The sequence below is a fragment of the Halichondria panicea genome, chromosome 4 (assembly GCF_963675165.1).
Source record: "Halichondria panicea chromosome 4, odHalPani1.1, whole genome shotgun sequence".
Lineage (NCBI taxonomy): Eukaryota > Metazoa > Porifera > Demospongiae > Suberitida > Halichondriidae > Halichondria > Halichondria panicea.
Window position 1 is genome coordinate 344052 of NC_087380.1, and position 17250 is coordinate 361301.

The 17250-nt window shown below is 43.9% G+C and overlaps 4 protein-coding genes across 7 annotated transcripts in view; all 4 read left to right on the forward strand.

Annotated features, from left to right (window-relative positions):
• Nucleotides 1–11273, forward strand: part of LOC135334774 (uncharacterized) — a 27183-nt gene extending 15910 nt beyond the window's left edge. The window contains exons 23-29 of one of the 4 annotated variants that reach the window (XM_064530090.1): nt 64–307; nt 364–428; nt 493–627; nt 687–815; nt 878–1029; nt 1085–1220; nt 1609–1878. In XM_064530090.1, coding sequence (XP_064386160.1) covers nt 64–307; nt 364–428; nt 493–627; nt 687–815; nt 878–1029; nt 1085–1220; nt 1609–1689 — 942 coding nt within the window. In that variant the 3' untranslated portion in view covers nt 1690–1878. Of the gene's footprint in view, nt 1–63; nt 308–363; nt 429–492; nt 628–686; nt 816–877; nt 1030–1084; nt 1879–10525; nt 10662–11040 lie in introns of those variants that run through there. The other 3 variants (XM_064530087.1, XM_064530088.1, XM_064530086.1) reach the window with 3 other exon arrangements.
• On the forward strand, nt 1986–7206 carry LOC135334695 (sushi, von Willebrand factor type A, EGF and pentraxin domain-containing protein 1-like). The gene is made up of 12 exons (XM_064529972.1): nt 1986–2427; nt 3053–3241; nt 3298–3495; nt 3723–3929; nt 5357–5569; nt 5677–5892; nt 5948–6133; nt 6180–6392; nt 6470–6502; nt 6558–6699; nt 6753–6892; nt 6992–7206. The coding sequence occupies exons 1-12, from the start codon at nt 2346–2348 to the stop codon at nt 7204–7206; spliced, it is 2034 nt and encodes a 677-aa protein (XP_064386042.1). The 5' UTR covers nt 1986–2345.
• LOC135334815 (receptor-type tyrosine-protein phosphatase alpha-like) overlaps nt 7298–17250 on the forward strand; it is a 20230-nt gene continuing 10277 nt past the window's right edge. The window contains exons 1-11 of the mRNA XM_064530154.1: nt 7298–7492; nt 7597–7687; nt 7808–7890; nt 8467–8503; nt 8711–8925; nt 9006–9299; nt 9388–9631; nt 9689–9753; nt 9818–9952; nt 10014–10142; nt 10205–10356. Of these exons, the coding sequence (XP_064386224.1) occupies nt 7361–7492; nt 7597–7687; nt 7808–7890; nt 8467–8503; nt 8711–8925; nt 9006–9299; nt 9388–9631; nt 9689–9753; nt 9818–9952; nt 10014–10142; nt 10205–10356 (1577 nt within the window). The 5' untranslated portion in view covers nt 7298–7360. The remainder of the gene's footprint in view (nt 7493–7596; nt 7688–7807; nt 7891–8466; nt 8504–8710; nt 8926–9005; nt 9300–9387; nt 9632–9688; nt 9754–9817; nt 9953–10013; nt 10143–10204; nt 10357–17250) is intronic.
• LOC135334777 (uncharacterized) overlaps nt 11453–17250 on the forward strand; it is an 8048-nt gene continuing 2250 nt past the window's right edge. The window contains exons 1-18 of the mRNA XM_064530094.1: nt 11453–11591; nt 12010–12219; nt 12276–12476; nt 12586–12804; nt 12863–13051; nt 13103–13318; nt 13374–13550; nt 14085–14288; nt 14351–14539; nt 14591–14956; nt 15079–15208; nt 15262–15395; nt 15450–15647; nt 15751–15950; nt 16006–16096; nt 16219–16301; nt 16724–16760; nt 16984–17198. Of these exons, the coding sequence (XP_064386164.1) occupies nt 11516–11591; nt 12010–12219; nt 12276–12476; nt 12586–12804; nt 12863–13051; nt 13103–13318; nt 13374–13550; nt 14085–14288; nt 14351–14539; nt 14591–14956; nt 15079–15208; nt 15262–15395; nt 15450–15647; nt 15751–15950; nt 16006–16096; nt 16219–16301; nt 16724–16760; nt 16984–17198 (3135 nt within the window). The 5' untranslated portion in view covers nt 11453–11515. The remainder of the gene's footprint in view (nt 11592–12009; nt 12220–12275; nt 12477–12585; nt 12805–12862; nt 13052–13102; nt 13319–13373; nt 13551–14084; nt 14289–14350; nt 14540–14590; nt 14957–15078; nt 15209–15261; nt 15396–15449; nt 15648–15750; nt 15951–16005; nt 16097–16218; nt 16302–16723; nt 16761–16983; nt 17199–17250) is intronic.

Consider the following 17250-nt stretch of genomic DNA (forward strand, 5'->3'; position numbering starts at 1 on the left):
TTGCTTCCATCATTGCTGCCATTTTGATTCTACTGAGCATGCTCATTGCCCCTCTTCCTCTAGGACCAATATGTGTTCATCCACGATGCTATCCTGGAGTCAGTGACGTGTGGAGACACTCAGATCAGTGCTGGAGATCTGCGCAGACAGATACAGAAGATGTCATTAGTGTCCCCGGGAAAAACCATCTCAGATTTCCAATACCAGTTCCAAATTCTGGAACAGGTTACTCCAAATCCTAAAGAAGTTCGAAGTCCTATTGCTGTTAAGAATGCTGCCAGGAACAGGAACATGGACTACCTGCCATGTAAGGACTGCTGCTAACTGTGTACATTATATCCATTACTGTTTCTCCAACAATAGCTGAGACCAGTCGTGTGATTCTGAAGGGAGAGCAACCTGACTACATTCATGCTGTGTTTGCTCATGTAAGTGTTAAACTACTAGAGCCCTTGACCTATTGTACTCTCATGGTCCCCTCCCTCCCTCCAGGGCTACAAGCACCAGAAGGCATACATCATTGCCCAGAATCCACTGGACTCAACTGTGCGTAACTTCTGGAAGGTGATCTATGACAGGAAGTGTGCGGCTGTTGTGATGTTGACTCCACTCGATGAGAATGGGAAGGTAAGAGATGGTCTCCATTAGAGGTCCTCCCTGTTGAGTGTGTGTGTGTGTGTGTGTAGGAGGCATGCTCCCAGTACTGGCCAGAGAGTGGCAATGTCACCTCCTTCGGTGAGTTCACCATCGATAACTTGGGAGAGGAAGTCAACACTGGGTTCGTTATGAGGCAACTGAGCATACTCAATGAAAAGGTACGTCATGCATCTCTTTGTTGCCTTCAAACCTCTCTTTATTCCTTGTTGTCTCCATGCAGACACAAAAGGCCCATCAATTGACTCAGTTCCACATCACTAACTGGAAGAGCAGTGGAAAGTGTGAGAACCTCAAGACTGTAACTGACGTGAATGAGGAGGTTATAAAGGTTCAAAGGAGGACTGGAAACAAGCCTGTACTGGTCCATTGCAAGTACGTACAAGTGCTGTAACCTTATATGGACATTATATAATCTCCCCCTATCCAGTGACACTGCGACTCGCTCTGGTATGTACTGCTCTGTAGCTACTACCATTGACCGTTGCAAGACAGAGGGAGTGGTGGATGTATTCCAGGTGGTCAAGGCTCTCAGGGTCCACAAGCCAGGGGCAGTACCCTCAGTCGTGAGTTCATCTGCTGCTTACATAGAGGGAGGCTTGTACCAAATTGGCAATACAAACCAGACCTTGCCTATACAACCCGTATACTAAGTTGTTTTCCCCAATACAAGAGCTTCCAGCCTCTGTATTGTTTATTAGTGACATGCATTTGCAATGTAGTTTTGTACCATCATGTGTGCTGTATTTGCGCATCAGTCAATATGGCTGCCACGTGCAGAGATGATAGCCTCAGATAGGGTCAAAGTTCACTGAGGCTACTATACTCTCACTATTTGAGATTGGCTTCTATTGCACTGAAGATGGGCTGTAGGGAGGCTACTATTTGAGGGCGGCCTTTATACAAGAGCAGCCTCTATCAAGCAAATACTGTAGTTAGTGTATCCCCTCACAGGACAACTACAAGGATCTGTTTGATGCTACTCTGGTCTACTTGGACTCCTTTGACAACTATGCCAACTTCCAAGATATTTGATGTACATGAACTACTAACACAAGAAATGAACAAATGTAATTATGGACTCTGTCGAGTATAATAGGAATAATTTATAGACTTCCTTTTGATTTGTACAATAATAATTGTCATAGAGCTCTGTTTATATACTCACCATGCACAGCTGTTTGTAATCACCCTGAATTCAATGAATGGATAATTATAACTTGATGTTTTCAAATAGATATTAAAGCGGCAGACATAATTATAAAACATAATTACACAACGTGTCATGGATTAAGGGAAAGTGTCTCTATATATATATATAACTATATCAGTTTCTGTGAGCATGCTGACTGGTCTCATGTAGGGATCCAATACCTGCAGGCAAAACACAAGCAGTTTCAACACATTATAATTATGATTATGTAATAGTAGTATTCAATTTCCTAATAAGAGTAAGAAGTAGATCTACACCCACTTGAATGGGCCTATAACGCGCTAGCAGTACTGTACGTAATGGGGGAGGGAGGTCGTATATATATAGCGCCACTACAATGTGGGCCTAAAGCTATAGGATGCCGTTACTGCTTACAGGGAGGTAGTTAGTGCCACAATATATTGTATACTAGCTGCAACAACACAGCTAGCTAGCTAGGGATACCTACTAACTGTCTACCATTGAAGAGAGACTACCCATGACATCCATGCTGTGTAGACTAGTGTGTGTGGTCCTGCTCTCTGGGATCACTGCACTGGCAGGGGGACAGCAAAGTTCAGGTGAGTCAAAAACCCTACTGATATACCATTGTGTAGGCCGGTGAATGAATAAAGTTCCAACATAATTGTCAAAAATATTTCCATGCATGGCAATATAAATTGCATGGTGAGTTACTAGAACAGCAAAAAATTGTTGCAGTGGGTAATTGGTTAGAACGAGAAAAGACCAACGATTAGGTCTGGCAATGTCTATAAGATAGTTTGGCCGTCTTACTATGCAAGGTTCAATGTTGATTACATGCATATCTACACATCCTCTGCAGTGCTCAAAATCCCTAGTTTTATTGCTTTTTTGTTTAGAGTAGTATCTTAAGAAAATGTATTGGCTAAGTCCAACACTATACAGAGTAAGCTTGAATAAAATGTTCTGACTTTTGGTACAAAAAAGACATTTTACTTCCAGAGATAATACATCTCAGCTTGTTATACATCTTTTTACGATCACCCGTTTTCACCTAAATGATTTTCCACTATAACAATTTTGGGGGAAATATTTTTGACTTACTTTTTTGTGTTTTATTCCACCAGTACGTATATTCACCATATATCGCCACCTTCACGAGTTCATGCACAACTCTCCTAGTTCCATGTTCATAAACCTCAGTGTATATACCTGTTCCCATAGTGATCTGCACTGACCTACCCTCACTGGCTATTGGGGATATCGACTATGGTGGTGCTGGATCCACTAACAGCAGACCAGAGGGCACTGTGGCCAGGTACACCTGTGACACTGGCTACACTCTCAATGGAGGCAGCACCTTCAGGACTTGTGGGAGTGGAGTGTGGAGTGGGTTTGCTCCAGTGTGTCTGCGTAAGTGGAATGGACTTTGTACTGTTTGTTTGTTGAGTGTATCGTCTCCCATGCAGTGAACTGCCCTGACTTACTCCCACTGACCAATGGGATGATTATGTACAATGCTACTGCTGGATCTACTGTTAAAAACAAAACGTTCAGCTCTACTGCTGTGCATTCCTGCAACACTGGCTACACTCTCACTGGAGGTGCCACCACCAGGGTCTGTGTGAGTGGAGGGAGATGGAATGGGTCACCTCCAACTTGTCAAAGTAAGTTCTGTAACTCTTGTACAGTTTGTTTGTAAGTACAGAAATTTGATAACCAAAAATCAGAAATGCGCTAGACTAAACAGTGTACATATGTACACAGTAGGTTGCATTTCAAGTGAGCTGAAAAGGTTGTAATATCCATGTAATCTTACACGTAATGAAGATTGTGTGAATCAAATTTCTGGTTGTGAAGTAGTTTTGTTGTGTGTCTCACACTCTATACACAGAGGACACAGGACCCACCTGCCCTGACTTACCCTCACTGACAAATGGGATGATTATGTACAGTGCTGGATCCCCTGACAACAGACCTTTCATCACTGTGGTCACCTACTCCTGTAACCCTGGCTACACTCTCACTAGTACTGGAAGGGACACCACGCGGATCTGTGTGAGTGGAGGGAGCTGGAGTGGGTCAGCTCCAACTTGTCAAGGTAAGTTCCACTCTCTATTATTTGACTTGTTTAACTACCGTATAGCGGGTCATTTTCGGGGGACAAAATATTCGTGGTTCAGCAATATTGAGACATTTCGTGGGTAATATTTTCGTGGTTGCTTAGCTTGCACTGCAGGTAAAGGTACAGTGCTTTTATACACCTTTGCAATAAGCTGGTATCACATATAGTAAACCACAAATAGTAACATGCAAACCACAGGCTGCTACAGGAGGAATTTGTGATGTTGTCTTGTTGATGAGCTGCTTATAGGATGTGTTCTAAGGCTTACAGTAAGGGCATAAGGTGGAGGATACACCAGAGGTGTGACCTTGGGTTATCTTACAAAACAATAGCTGAAAATCTCAATATGAACCCCTCTACTGTATGCAAGACTGTGCATGAGGCTTTTTTAGGAAACTAGTACGGTTGAAAACATGCATTCAAGGGTACCACAAAACTACTACTAAAAGACTAAGTGCCAGAGATAAAATTGTTCTTCTTGAAGCTGTTTTGGAAACGCCTTAAGATCTAAGACTTATAGTAAGGACATAAGGTCACACCTCTGGTGTATCATCCTCCACCTTATGTCCTTACTGTAAGCCTTAGTTAGATCTTACATTTCTATGGAATACATCCTTAATTTAAGCAGCTCATCAACAAGACAACATCACTATTTCTCAAATTCCAAATTTCCTTACTTTAATATTATGATAAGGTGAGGTACAGTCTGTAGCCTGTAGCCTGTGGTTTGCATGTTACTATTTGTGGTTTACAATGTGATACCAGCTTGTTGCAAAGGTGTATAAAAGCACTGTAGGCAAGGTCGCTTCATTCGTGGATAAAATATTCGTGGTCAGACCTCCAACCACGAAAACTACGAATATTTTTCCCCACGAAAATTACCCGCTATACGGTATTATTTAGATAAGATCTAGATGTGAAAAGTACCTCAGAGGAGGTACCGTATAGCGTGTAAATTTGGCGAAGGAGACTTTTATAATTTGACGATCATGTTGCATGGCAATATTTAGGTGTGAAGAGCTGAACAAAGGATATAATAATAATAGCCACATTGTGTGTTACCCACTGTCGATATACCCTTACTGAGTTATGTCAATGTGATATACTGCAAGCTAGGTGATTTTAGATTTTGGCAATACTCACTCTGATTCGCCAAAATTACTGTAACTGAGTGTCACAACAACTTAGTATCTCGTTGTCAAGTAATTGTCTTAATTATTGTAGTCAAGCCTTGAGGACAAGGTTTATGCTTGTATCTGTATGAGCTATGAGCTAAATACTCAAGTGGAGATGTCTATGACCCAAAAAGGCACACCATCGACACACCCCAAAACAGTGTCTATATATATATTATATTATAGTTACTTATGTTGATGATCTCACACCCTATATGGTCAACACAGGACCTACTGAACCACCCACCACCTGTCCTGACCTCACTGTACCAGCCAATGGAATGATCAGCTACACTATGGGGACTGCTAGTCTGAGACCAGTGGGCACTATGGCCACCTACACCTGTGACACTGGCTACACTCTCAATGGAGGCAGCACTAGGGTCTGTGTGACTGGATGGATCTGGAGTGGGTCAACTCCAACTTGCCAAGGTGACTCTTGTACGTATGTATTTCAACTTATGTGGGTATACACGTATGATGTTTCATCGATTCAATTTCTGGTGGACATTTTTAAAGGAGTATGATGATGATCTTCTCCCCTACAGTGGATACAGGACCGACAGTTGCTCCATCCATCACCTGCCCTGACCTAACTTCTATGACCAATGGAATGATCAGCTACAATACGGGGAATAGTCCCAGATCAGTGGACACTGTGGCCACCTACACCTGTGACACTGGCTACACTCTCAATGGAGGTACTACCACCAGGACTTGTAGGAGTGATGGAATGTGGAGTGGGTCAGCTCCAAATTGTCAAGGTAAGTGAAACTGATTTATACTGTTTATTTGTTGAATGTGTGTTCACTATTTCAGGACCTTGTTCTGATTTACCACCACTAATGAATGGAGACATTGCCTACACTGGTGGACTTGCTGACAGCAGGCCTATTAATACAATTGCTACCTACACTTGTGACAATGGCTACACTCTCACTGGAGGGAGTTTCCGAGCTTGTCCGAATGATGGGACCTGGAGTGGAACAACTCCAACCTGTCAATGTGAGTTCCACTACATCTTAACAGTTGCTTCACCTTTCTGTTACAGTGAACACAGGACCCACTGAACCACCCACCACCTGTCCTGACCTGACTGTATCAACCAATGGAATGATCACCTACAATATGGGGACTGTTAGTCTGAGACCAGTGGGCACTATGGCCACCTATAACTGTACCACTGACTACACTCTGGATGGAGGCAGCACCAGGACTTGTGGGAGTGATGGAATGTGGAGTGGGTCAGCTCCAACTTGTCTGTGTAAGTACAATTTGTGTGCAGTTATTTAGTTGAGTGCATTTTGCTCTGATGACATCTCCTTTACTGTTGTGTTTCAGTAGCGGAAATCACTACCTCTCCCCCCACTGCAAGTAAGTTAATTGTCCCCTTTAATTTACTGACCATGTACTAGCAACCTCCCCACAGCCACTGCCACTACTGGAGGGGACACTGGGCCCACCACTGCAGCTAACAACACAGGAGGTGTGGTGGCAGGTGTAGTCCTTGTGTTACTCATTCTAGCCGCTGTCATTGTGGTGGGTATCATTGTCGGGGTCTACTTCTGGAGGTGAGACTATCATCAGAATGTGTGCATGTAATAATGTGTTGTTTTGTGTACAGGAAACTTCGTGGCAACCAGACCAAGTACACACAATCACCCTCCCCACGTCATGCCCCTCCCCCTCGCCCCATCCCCTATCAAGCATCCTTCAAGAAGAGCAACGGACAAGACAGTAAAGTCACTATTGAGAAAGTCGACGGTAAGAAAAGTAAAGCAGCATTCTGCACTATTTTTGTGTCTGTATAATTATACAGAGCGTTTTTCAACTTTCAGCACCAACTATTTGTCTATATTTCAGAGCCTAGTATAGTAGAGTTTCCTAGTGATACTCATGTGACGGAGGGGGAGGAGGTGTATCTGAGGGTGAAGGTGGGAGGTCACCCTCCACCCAGTATCACCTGGTACCACGACAGTAGGAAGGTGACTGCAGACTATGCCACAGAACTGGACCAGGACGATGGATTATCCTTCCCTAGTGTGGAGACTAAGCATGCTGGTGAGTACAGGCTATAATGTACCTACAATGGCACAAGATAACAGTGAATGTTTACTGTGCATATTGAAAACTAAGATTAATGTTTACACGACTCTGTACGTAGGTGTGTATAAACTGGTGGTTACTGGAGCCTCAGGGTCAACAACACAACAGGTCGTCACGGTAACAGTGATGAGTGAGGGTGGTGAGGCTAGTGAGGGGGTGGAGGGGGTGAACTACGCCGCCATACCTGTGACAGAGTTTGGAGCGTACGTGGCTGACCTCCATGCTGGCAGCAATAAGAAGTTCAAAGATCTTTACAAGGTAATGTTATACTAGCTGTGTGTGTGGGCGTATGTATTATCCACACACACACACACACACACACACACACACACACACACACACACACACACACACACACTCAGAATTTGGACAGTGGGGAGAGGGGTCATCCAGTGATTATTTCAGTGACTCCTGAGAACAAACTCAACAACAGATTTGGCAACATTGCTGTGTGTGAGTGTATATCCTGAGAGTTAGCACATATTAGCAGTTGTGTGTACACAGGCAGATGGAGGTCATAGCACTGTGTGTGTGTGTTCTCATATCTCATACTAATCACACCTATTCCTGCAGATGATGACAACCTCATTATCCTAGACCCCATCCCTGGACAAGAGGACTGTCAGAGTGACTACATCAATGCCTGCTATGTAGATGTGAGTGTGTGTGTGTTGAGCTCTTATTTTAATGGTTCAATGTTTTTGTTTTTATTGTTGTTGCTTTTACAGTGTGTATACATCTGCCTAATGACTTGCTGCATTCCACTGCTAATGGCACACTTGTTGAGTATACAATGAAACCTTAGCTGTCTAAACTGGTCTTTTCTTTCACGTACTCACTGTATGTTGTGTGCATGCGCAGTGAGGTATACGGTAGTGTGTGTGTGTGTGTGTGTGTGTGTGTGTGTGTGTGTGTGTGTGTGTGTGTGTGTGTACTATAGCTTACTAGTACACACACACACATCTAAACAGATGATTAGATCTAAACATGTATAACTTTTCTTTACAATGTATCGTCACACATGTATTATCAGGTTTAGCCGCCGCTGCCAAAAAAAAAGGGGAAAAAACTAGCTTGCTATCCATTTTCCACTCTGCAAATGTTATATTGAATTGATAGTCTGATACTGTAGCTTCATTCATCAAAGCTTTATAGTGCATCCACCAGCAGATCCATACAATAAAAAGCACACACGGTACTTTCAGTATATGAATTTTTTCTTCTCTCCTCAGGGATATAAGAAACCTAAAAAGTTCATAGCAACACAAGGTGAGGTCCTGGGTTACCAAGTGTGCACCCTTACCTTATATGGGCATCGAGGTAGTCATTGGTTACCTTGTTGTGGGCACAGTTGAAACTGTAACTGATCAGCTAGAAACACATTTGTTACTGCTACTAACTACTATGAGTAAACCATTTTGTAACTGATTGTAAAATTTCGGTGTAATGTAATGTTTTTACCCTTTATAATTATAGGACCACTGCCAGGAACTCTGGTGGACTTCTGGCGTCTCATGTGGCAGGAGAGACCACCCATAATAATCATGCTCACCAACGTCATGGAGAACAACAAGATCAAGTGCGAACAATACTGGCCAGAGTCTGGGAAGAAGCAGTTTGGACCATTCACAGTGGCCATTACAGATCAGCAGATACTGGCTGACTACACCGTCAGGACACTGGAGGCTTCAGTGAGTTACAATACCACAGCTTTATATAAGAAAGTGGGGCAGTGGTGGATTATTATCAGCCTCTCTTCCCCTGCCTCTAGTTGGATGGAGACCGCCGTGTGCTGAGAGTCAAGCTATTCCATTTCACTGCCTGGCCTGATCACGGTGTGCCTGACTATGCTACGCCCATTCTTGGGTTCCATCGTCGGGTTAAGTCTCAGCACAAGCCATCGAAAGGTCCTATTCTGATCCACTGCAGTGCTGGTGTGGGACGCACAGGCACTTACATTGCCATTGATAATGTCCTCGATCAGATCTCAGTCGATGGTCTCATCGATATTTCTGGTACTATTATCAAATCTCGCAACCAGAGGATGAAGCTTGTACAAACACAGGTGGGTATACATCACTCTAATGCTATTGCTTTTATCATTGCTGCCATTTTTATTCTACTGAGCATGCTCATTGCCCCTCTACCTATAGGACCAATATGTGTTCATCCACGATGCTATCCTGGAGTCAGTGACGTGTGGAGACACTCAGATCAGTGCTGGAGATCTGCGCAGACAAATACAGAAGATGTCATCAGTGCTCCCGGGAAAACCTATCTCAGATTTCCAATACCAGTTCCAAATTCTGGAACAGGTTACTCCAAATCCTAAAGAAGTTCGAAGTCCTATTGCTGTTAAGAATGCTGCCAGGAACAGGAACATGGATTACCTGCCACGTAAGGACTGCTGCTAACTGTGTACATTATATCCATTCACTGTTTCCCCAACAATAGCTGAGACCAGTCGTGTGATTCTGAAGGGAGAGCAACCTGACTACATTCATGCTGTGTTTGCTCATGTAAGTGTTCAACTACTAGAGCCCTTGACCTATTGTACTCTCATGGTCCCCTCCCTCCCTCCAGGGCTACAAGCACCAGAAGGCATACATCATTGCCCAGAATCCACTGGACTCAACTGTGCGTAACTTCTGGAAGGTGATCTTTGAAAGGAAGTGTGCGGCTGTTGTGATGTTGACTCCACTCAGTGAGAATGGGAAGGTAAGAGATGGTCTCCATTAGAGGTCCTCCCTGTTGAGTGTATGTGTATGTGTGTGTGTAGGAGGCATGCTCCCAGTACTGGCCAGAGAGTGGCAATGTCACCTCCTTTGGTGAGTTCACCATCGATAACTTGGGGGAGGAAACCAACACTGGGTTCGTTATGAGGCAACTGAGCGTACTCAATGAAAAGGTACGTCATGCATCTCTTTGTTGCCTTCAAACCTCTCTTTATTCCTTGTTGCCTCTATGTAGACCCAAAAGGCCCATCAATTAACTCAGTTCCACATCACTAACTGGAATAGCAGTGGAAAGTGTGAGAACCTCAAGACTGTAACTGATGTCAATGAGGAGGTTATAAAGGTTCAAAGGAGGACTGGAAACAACCCTGTGCTGGTCCACTGCAAGTACGTACAAGTGCTGTAATCTACTGGACATTTAATAGCCTTGCGTTCTAGAAGTCAGTCGATTTGGCAGATATCTTTGAGAGCCCGTCATTCGTATTCAGATTGTCCAATTTCAAATCATTTGATATAGCTCTCAGAATTTATATATTTGTAACTTCCCCCTATCCAGTGACACTGCGACCCGCTCTGGTATGTACTGCTCTGTAGCTACTACCATTGACCGTTGCAAGACAGAGGGAGTGGTGGATGTGTTCCAGGTGGTCAAGGCTCTCAGGGTCCACAAGCCAGGGGCAGTACCCTCAGTCGTGAGTTCATCTGGTTCTTACATAGTGGGAGGCTTGTACCATTACAAGAGCCAGACCTTGCCTAGTAGGGCCTGTACCAACCCATACTGTTTAATACAATATAATTATTGTAAAAGCTTCAAGCCTCTGTACTGGTGATTAGTGCCATTTGCAATGTAGTTTTGTACCATCATGTGTACTGTATTTGCGCGTCAGTCAATATGACTGCCACGTGCAGAGATGATAGCCTTAGATAGAGTTAAAGTTCACTGAGGCTACTATTTGAGAGCCGTTTCCATTGCACTGAAGATGGCTGTAGGGAGGCTACTATTTGAGGGCGTCCTTTATACAAGAGCGGCCTCTATCAAGCAAATACTGTAGTTAGTGTATCCCCTCACAGGACAACTACAAGGATCTGTTTGATGCTACTCTGGTCTACTTGGACTCCTTTGACAACTATGCCAACTTTCAAGATATTTGATGTACATGAACTACACAAGAAATGAACAAACTATATAATTATGGACTCTGCATGTTGAGTATAATAGATTAATTTATAGTGACTTCCTTTTGTACAATATCAAAAGCTCTTTATTTTGTATAATCGCCATGCATAGCTGTTTGTAATCACCCTGAATTCGGATTATAAAATAACATACAGACATAATTTGTAATAGTAGCATTCAATTTCCTAATAAGAGCTCCAATAACTACACAATAAGAAGTAGATCTACACCCACTTGAATGGGCCTATGGCTAGCAGTACTGTACATACACAGAGAGGTCGTATATATAGCGCCACTACAATGGGCCCAATTAAGGCTAGCAGAATTGTACTCATGTACTAACTGTCTACCATTGAAGAGAGACTACCCATGACCTCCATGCTGTGTGGACTAGTGTGTGTGGTCCTGCTCTCTGGGCTCACTGCACTGGCAGGGGGACAGCCAGGTGAGTCAATATAATTATAGCTATGTTGTATAATTTCATTATTTCATTATTTCATTATGGTTTGATTAGATGCTGGCAGCCTATATAGAGAGTGCATGTAGATTACCAAGAAATGGTGCTGTGATATATGCACATTGTGTATAGGTGAATGAATAAATCTACGACATAAATGAGCGACAAAAATTGTTATGGTGTATATGGGTAATTGATTAGAGTGAGAAAAGACCAACGGTATTAGACTAAGGTTTGGGAATTTGTCACAATGTCTGTATAGATAATTATAGTTTGGCTATCTCATGAAAGGTACATCTTTAAAAATCCTCTGCAGCTATCAAAATCGCTATTTTTTCAGTCTTTTAGTTCTTGTCTCACTACATGTTGTAGTAATATAATAATCTTTGCCCACCCATCCTTACAGAGACCACTGCTCCAGTCACATGTTCTGATAATCTCCCCAACCTCCTCAATGGAGCCATAACCTATGATGGTGGATCCATTGACAGCAGACCAGTGGACACTGTGGCCACTCACACCTGTAACCCTGGCTACACTCTCAGTGGAGTCAGCAGTACCACCAGGACTTGTGGGAGTGATGGAATGTGGAGTGGGTTTGCTCCTGATTGTCAGCGTAAGTGGAATGAACTTTGTACTGTTTGTTTGTTGAGTGTGTTGTCTCCCATACAGCTGACTGCCGTGACTTACCCCAACTGACCAACGGGATGATTATGTACAGTGGTGGATCCCCTGGCAACAGACCTTTCATCTCTAGTGCTGTACACTCCTGCAACACTGGCTACACTCTCACTGGAGGTACTTTCAGTGTAGGTACTACCAGGGTCTGTGGGACTGGAGGGAGATGGGATGGGTCACCTCCAATTTGTCAAGGTAAGTTTTGTAACTCTTGTACAGTTATATATTTGTGAATATACACACGTAAACCCAATTAAGGAAGATTACACCATCTTGTGCAGTAACCTTACACACATGCATGCAGTGAACACTGGACTGAATCCTACGCCCACCACCTGTCCTGACTTGATTGCTCCAACCAGTGGAATGATTAAATATGATATGGAGACCATGGGCGCTAGACCACTGAACACTGTGGCCACCTTCACCTGTATCACAGGATACATGCTGACTGGAAATACCACCAGGACTTGTGGGAGTGGAGGGAGATGGAGTGGGTCACCTCCTAATTGTATGCGTATGCGTAAGTGGAATTGTGTTTGTTGGCAGTTGATTTGTTGAATGTGTGTTCACTATTTCAGGAACTTGTTTTGATTTCCCACCACTAATGAATGGAGACATTACCTACACTGGTGGATCTATTGATAGCAGACCTGTTGATACCGTTGCTACCTACACTTGTAACAATGGCTACACCCTCACTACTGGAGGGAGTTTCAGACAATGTCAGAATAATGGGACCTGGAGTGGGTCAACTCCAACCTGTCAATGTGAGTTCCACTGCATCTTAACAGTACGTTGCTTCACCTTTCTTGATACAGTGAACACAGGACCCACTGAACCACCCATCACCTGTCCTGACCTCATTGTACCAGCCAATGGAATGATCAGCTACAATATGGGGTCTGCTAGTCCGAGACCAGTGAGCACTGTGGCCACCTACACCTGTAACTCTGGCTACACTCTCAATGGAGGCAGCAGCACCAGGACTTGTGGGAGTAATGGAGTGTGGAGTGGGTCAGAACTAACTTGTCAGCGTAAGTAAATGAACTTTGTACTGTTTGTTTGTTGAGTGTATTGTCTCCCATACAGCTAACTGCCCTGACTTACCCACATTGATCAATGGGATGATTATGTACAGTGCTGGATCTAGATTTGATAGTGGTGCTACCTACTCTTGTAACACAGGCTACACTCTCACTGGAGGGGACGCCGTCAGGATCTGTGTGAGTGGAGGGAGCTGGAGTGGGTCACCTCCAACTTGTCAAGGTAAGCTCTGTAACTTATAGTTTGTATTTCAACTTTAATACGTATGTGGGTACCGTATTTACTTGAATAAACGCCCATCTCGTTTAACGCCCAGGGTGTCTTTGTCAATAAACGCCCATCTTAAATAATCGCCCATATATGGGGCGTGGCACTGTGGGTGGAGCTAAAATAGCACATGGAACCCAGTTGCAAGCATGGCAGCATAGAATAATAATACTTTTTATGATGCATCGATGGCAGAGAGAGAGATACCGACACAGAGGGCACTCCTATATGACTTAAATATTTAAGCTGAGAAATAGTAAGCTGAGACAGCAGCCCAAAAAGAGCACAATAACTGCTGCTGTGCAAGAGTTTTGGAGTAGACATAACAATAAACGCCCTCCTGGATTAAACGCCCCCTCTAAAGACTTTGATCTGAAATAAACACTCGGGCCTTTAATCAAGTAAATACAATATACTCTTGGTACTATATTCGTAAACCCAATGAAAATTGTGTCGATCAAATTTCTGGTGGATACTTCACGTACACAGAACCTACTGACCCACCCACCACCTGTCCTGACCTCACTAAACCAGCCAATGGAATGATCAGCTACAATATGGGGACTGCTAGTCTGAGACCAGTGGACACTGTGGCCACCTACACCTGTGACCCTGGCTACACTCTCAATGGAGACACCACCAATACTTGTAGGAGTGATGGAGTGTGGAGTGGGTCAGCTCCAACTTGTGGAGGTAAAGAATACAGACTAGTATATACGTATATATGCATGGTATTAATTATACTGTCTCCACAGCCACCTGTCCTGACCTCACTGTACCAGCCAATGGAGTGATCATCTACAGCTCTAGTACCTCACCACACCCTCAGGGAACAGTGGCTACACAGAGCTGCTTGAATGGATACGTACCCTCCACTACCAGCACTGCTACCAGAGTGTGTAGAGCTGACAGATTGTGGAGTGGATCAGCTCTCACTTGTCAATGTAAGCTAGTACAATGAACTCTAACAGAGTTACAATCCCCCACCCCCACAGTACCGCCTGTCTACGTCTCCGTGGGAACCACCAACTATGCTGCTAATAACTCACAGGTTGCCATAGACACCATCGGAGATACCACTGAGACAGCATTGACTTGCAGAACTAACTCAACTATTTGCTGTACAGGAAAAGATAATCCCAATAGTGCCAATGGATTAGGAGATTGGCTGTTTCCGAATGGAACAGTTGTCACTAGGAGTCAGGAAATTACTGATTCAGACACTGATCTACTGTACAGAAGTCGAAATACAAGTGCACTCAGACTCCATCGTCGAGGGTCTGTGTCAGGCCCCACTGGCTCCTACTGCTGTGTGATTCCTGACAATACTGAAGTAGATATGACATTCTGTGTGCAGTTAGGTAAGTGGGTCTGTGCATCCATCACTGTATTATCCTGTGTTTCAGTCACTGAATCCATTACTACCTCTCCTCCAATGTTAATTGTCCCCTGTACTGACCATGTACTAGCAACCTCCCCACAGCCACAGCCACTACTGGAGGGGACACTGATGCTAGCAACACAGGAGGTGTGGTGGCAGGTGTAGTCATTGTGTTACTCATTCTAGCCGCTGTCATTGTGGTGGGTATCATTGTCGGGGTCTACTTCTGGAGGTGAGACTATCATCAGAATGTGTGCATGTAATAATGTGTTGTTTTGTGTACAGGAAACTTCGTGGCAACCAGACCAAGTACAGTCCCTCCCCACGCCATGCCCCTCCCCCTCGCCCCACCCCCTATCAAGCATCCTTCAAGAAGAGCAACGGACAAGACAGTAAAGTCACCATCCAGAAAGTTGACGGTAAGTAGAACTTTTGTTCAACTTTCAGCATCAACTATTTGTCTATATTTTCAGAGCCTAGTATAGTAGAGTTTCCTAGTGATACTCATGTGACGGAGGGGGAGGAGGTGTATCTGAGGGTGAAGGTGGGAGGTCACCCTCCACCCAGTCTCACCTGGTACCACGATGGTAGGATGGTGACTGCAGACTATGCCACAGAACTGGACCAGGACGGTGGATTATCCTTCCCTAGTGTGGAGACTAAGCATGCTGGTGAGTACAGGCTATAATGTACCTACAATGACATAAGATAACAGTGAATGTTTACTGTGCATATTGAAAACTAAGATTAATGTTTACATGACTCTGTACGTAGGTGTGTATAAACTGGTGGTTACTGGAGCCTCAGGGTCAACAACACAACAGGTCGTCACGGTAACAGTGATGAGTGAGGGTGGTGAGGCTAGTGAGGGGGTGGAGGGGGTGGACTACGCCCCCATACCTGTGACAGAGTTTGGAGCGTACGTGGCTGACCTCCATGCTGGCAGTAATAAGAAGTTCAAAGATCTTTACAAGGTAATGTTATAGCTGTGTGTGTGGGCGTGTGTACCTTATCCACACACACACTCAGAATCTGGACAGTGGGGAGAGGGGTCATCCAGTGATTATTTCAGTGACTCCTGAGAACAAACTCAACAACAGATTTGGCAACATTGCTGTGTGTGAGTGTATATCCTGAAAGTTAGCACATATTAGCAGTTGTGTGTACACAGGCAGATGAAGGTCATAACACTGTGTGTGTGTGTGTTCTCATATCTCATACTAATCACACATATTCCTGCAGATGATGACAACCTCATTATCTTAGACCCCATCCCTGGACAAGAGGACTGTCAGAGTGACTACATCAATGCCTGCTATGTAGACGTGAGTGTGTGTGTGTTGAGCTCTTATTTTAATGGTTCAATGTTTTTGTTTTTATTGTTGTTGCTTTTACAGTGTGTATACATCTGCCTAATGACTTGCTGCATTCCACTGCTAATCGCACACTTGTTGAGTATACAATTAATGAAACCTTCGTACAAACATTGCATAATTATGCCTTTCCTGTGTGCACATGCGCAGCAAGATAGTGTGTTTGTGCGTGTGTGCGTGTGTCTGTACTTTCCATCGTACGTGTCCCATTCTTTCACCATTCCATGCATGCAAACAATTGATGTCTGCTAGTACTATAGCTTCATTGCCGTAAAGCTTTGGCCCCTCCACCGAAGCATCAGCACCTGCAGTGCTTTCATTATTCTATGGTATCTGGTACCAGCTCATGAATTTATTTCTTCTTCTATTCTCAGGGGTACAAGAAGCCTAAAAGGTTCATAGCAACACAAGGTAAAGTCCTGGGTTACCAAGTGTGTACCATACCTTATATGGGCATTGAGGTAGTCATTGTTTACCTTGTTGTGGTCATAGTTGAAACTGTAACTGATCAGCTAGAAAAACACATTTGTTACTGCTACTAGCTACTATGAGTATGATCTGTAAACCATTTTGTAACTGATTGTATAATTTCGGTGTATAATTTCGGTGTAATGTAATGTTTTTCTCCCTCTAGGACCACTGCCAGGAACTCTGGTGGACTTCTGGCGCATGATGTGGCAGGAGAGACCACCCATAATAGTCATGCTCACCAACCTCATGGAGAACAACAAGATCAAGTGCGAACAATACTGGCCAGAGTCTGGGAAGAAGCAGTTTGGACCATTCACAGTGGCCATTACAGATCAGCAAATACTGGCTGACTACACCATGAGGACATTGGAGGCTTCAGTGAGTTAGTGTTGCAATACCACGGCTTTATATAAGAGAGTGGTGGATTATT

What these genes read in the sequence shown, in the direction of transcription:
- LOC135334695 (XM_064529972.1), top strand. Translation starts at nt 2,346, where the DNA reads ATGACATCCATGCTGTGTAGACTAGTGTGTGTGGTCCTGCTCTCTGGG. An exon ending in AGGGGGACAGCAAAGTTCAG is followed by an intron (nt 2,428 to 3,052) that starts GTGAGTCAAAAA and finishes CTGTTCCCATAG; the next exon opens with TGATCTGCACTGACCTACCC. An exon ending in CACTATTGAGAAAGTCGACG is followed by an intron (nt 6,893 to 6,991) that starts GTAAGAAAAGTA and finishes TCTATATTTCAG; the next exon opens with AGCCTAGTATAGTAGAGTTT.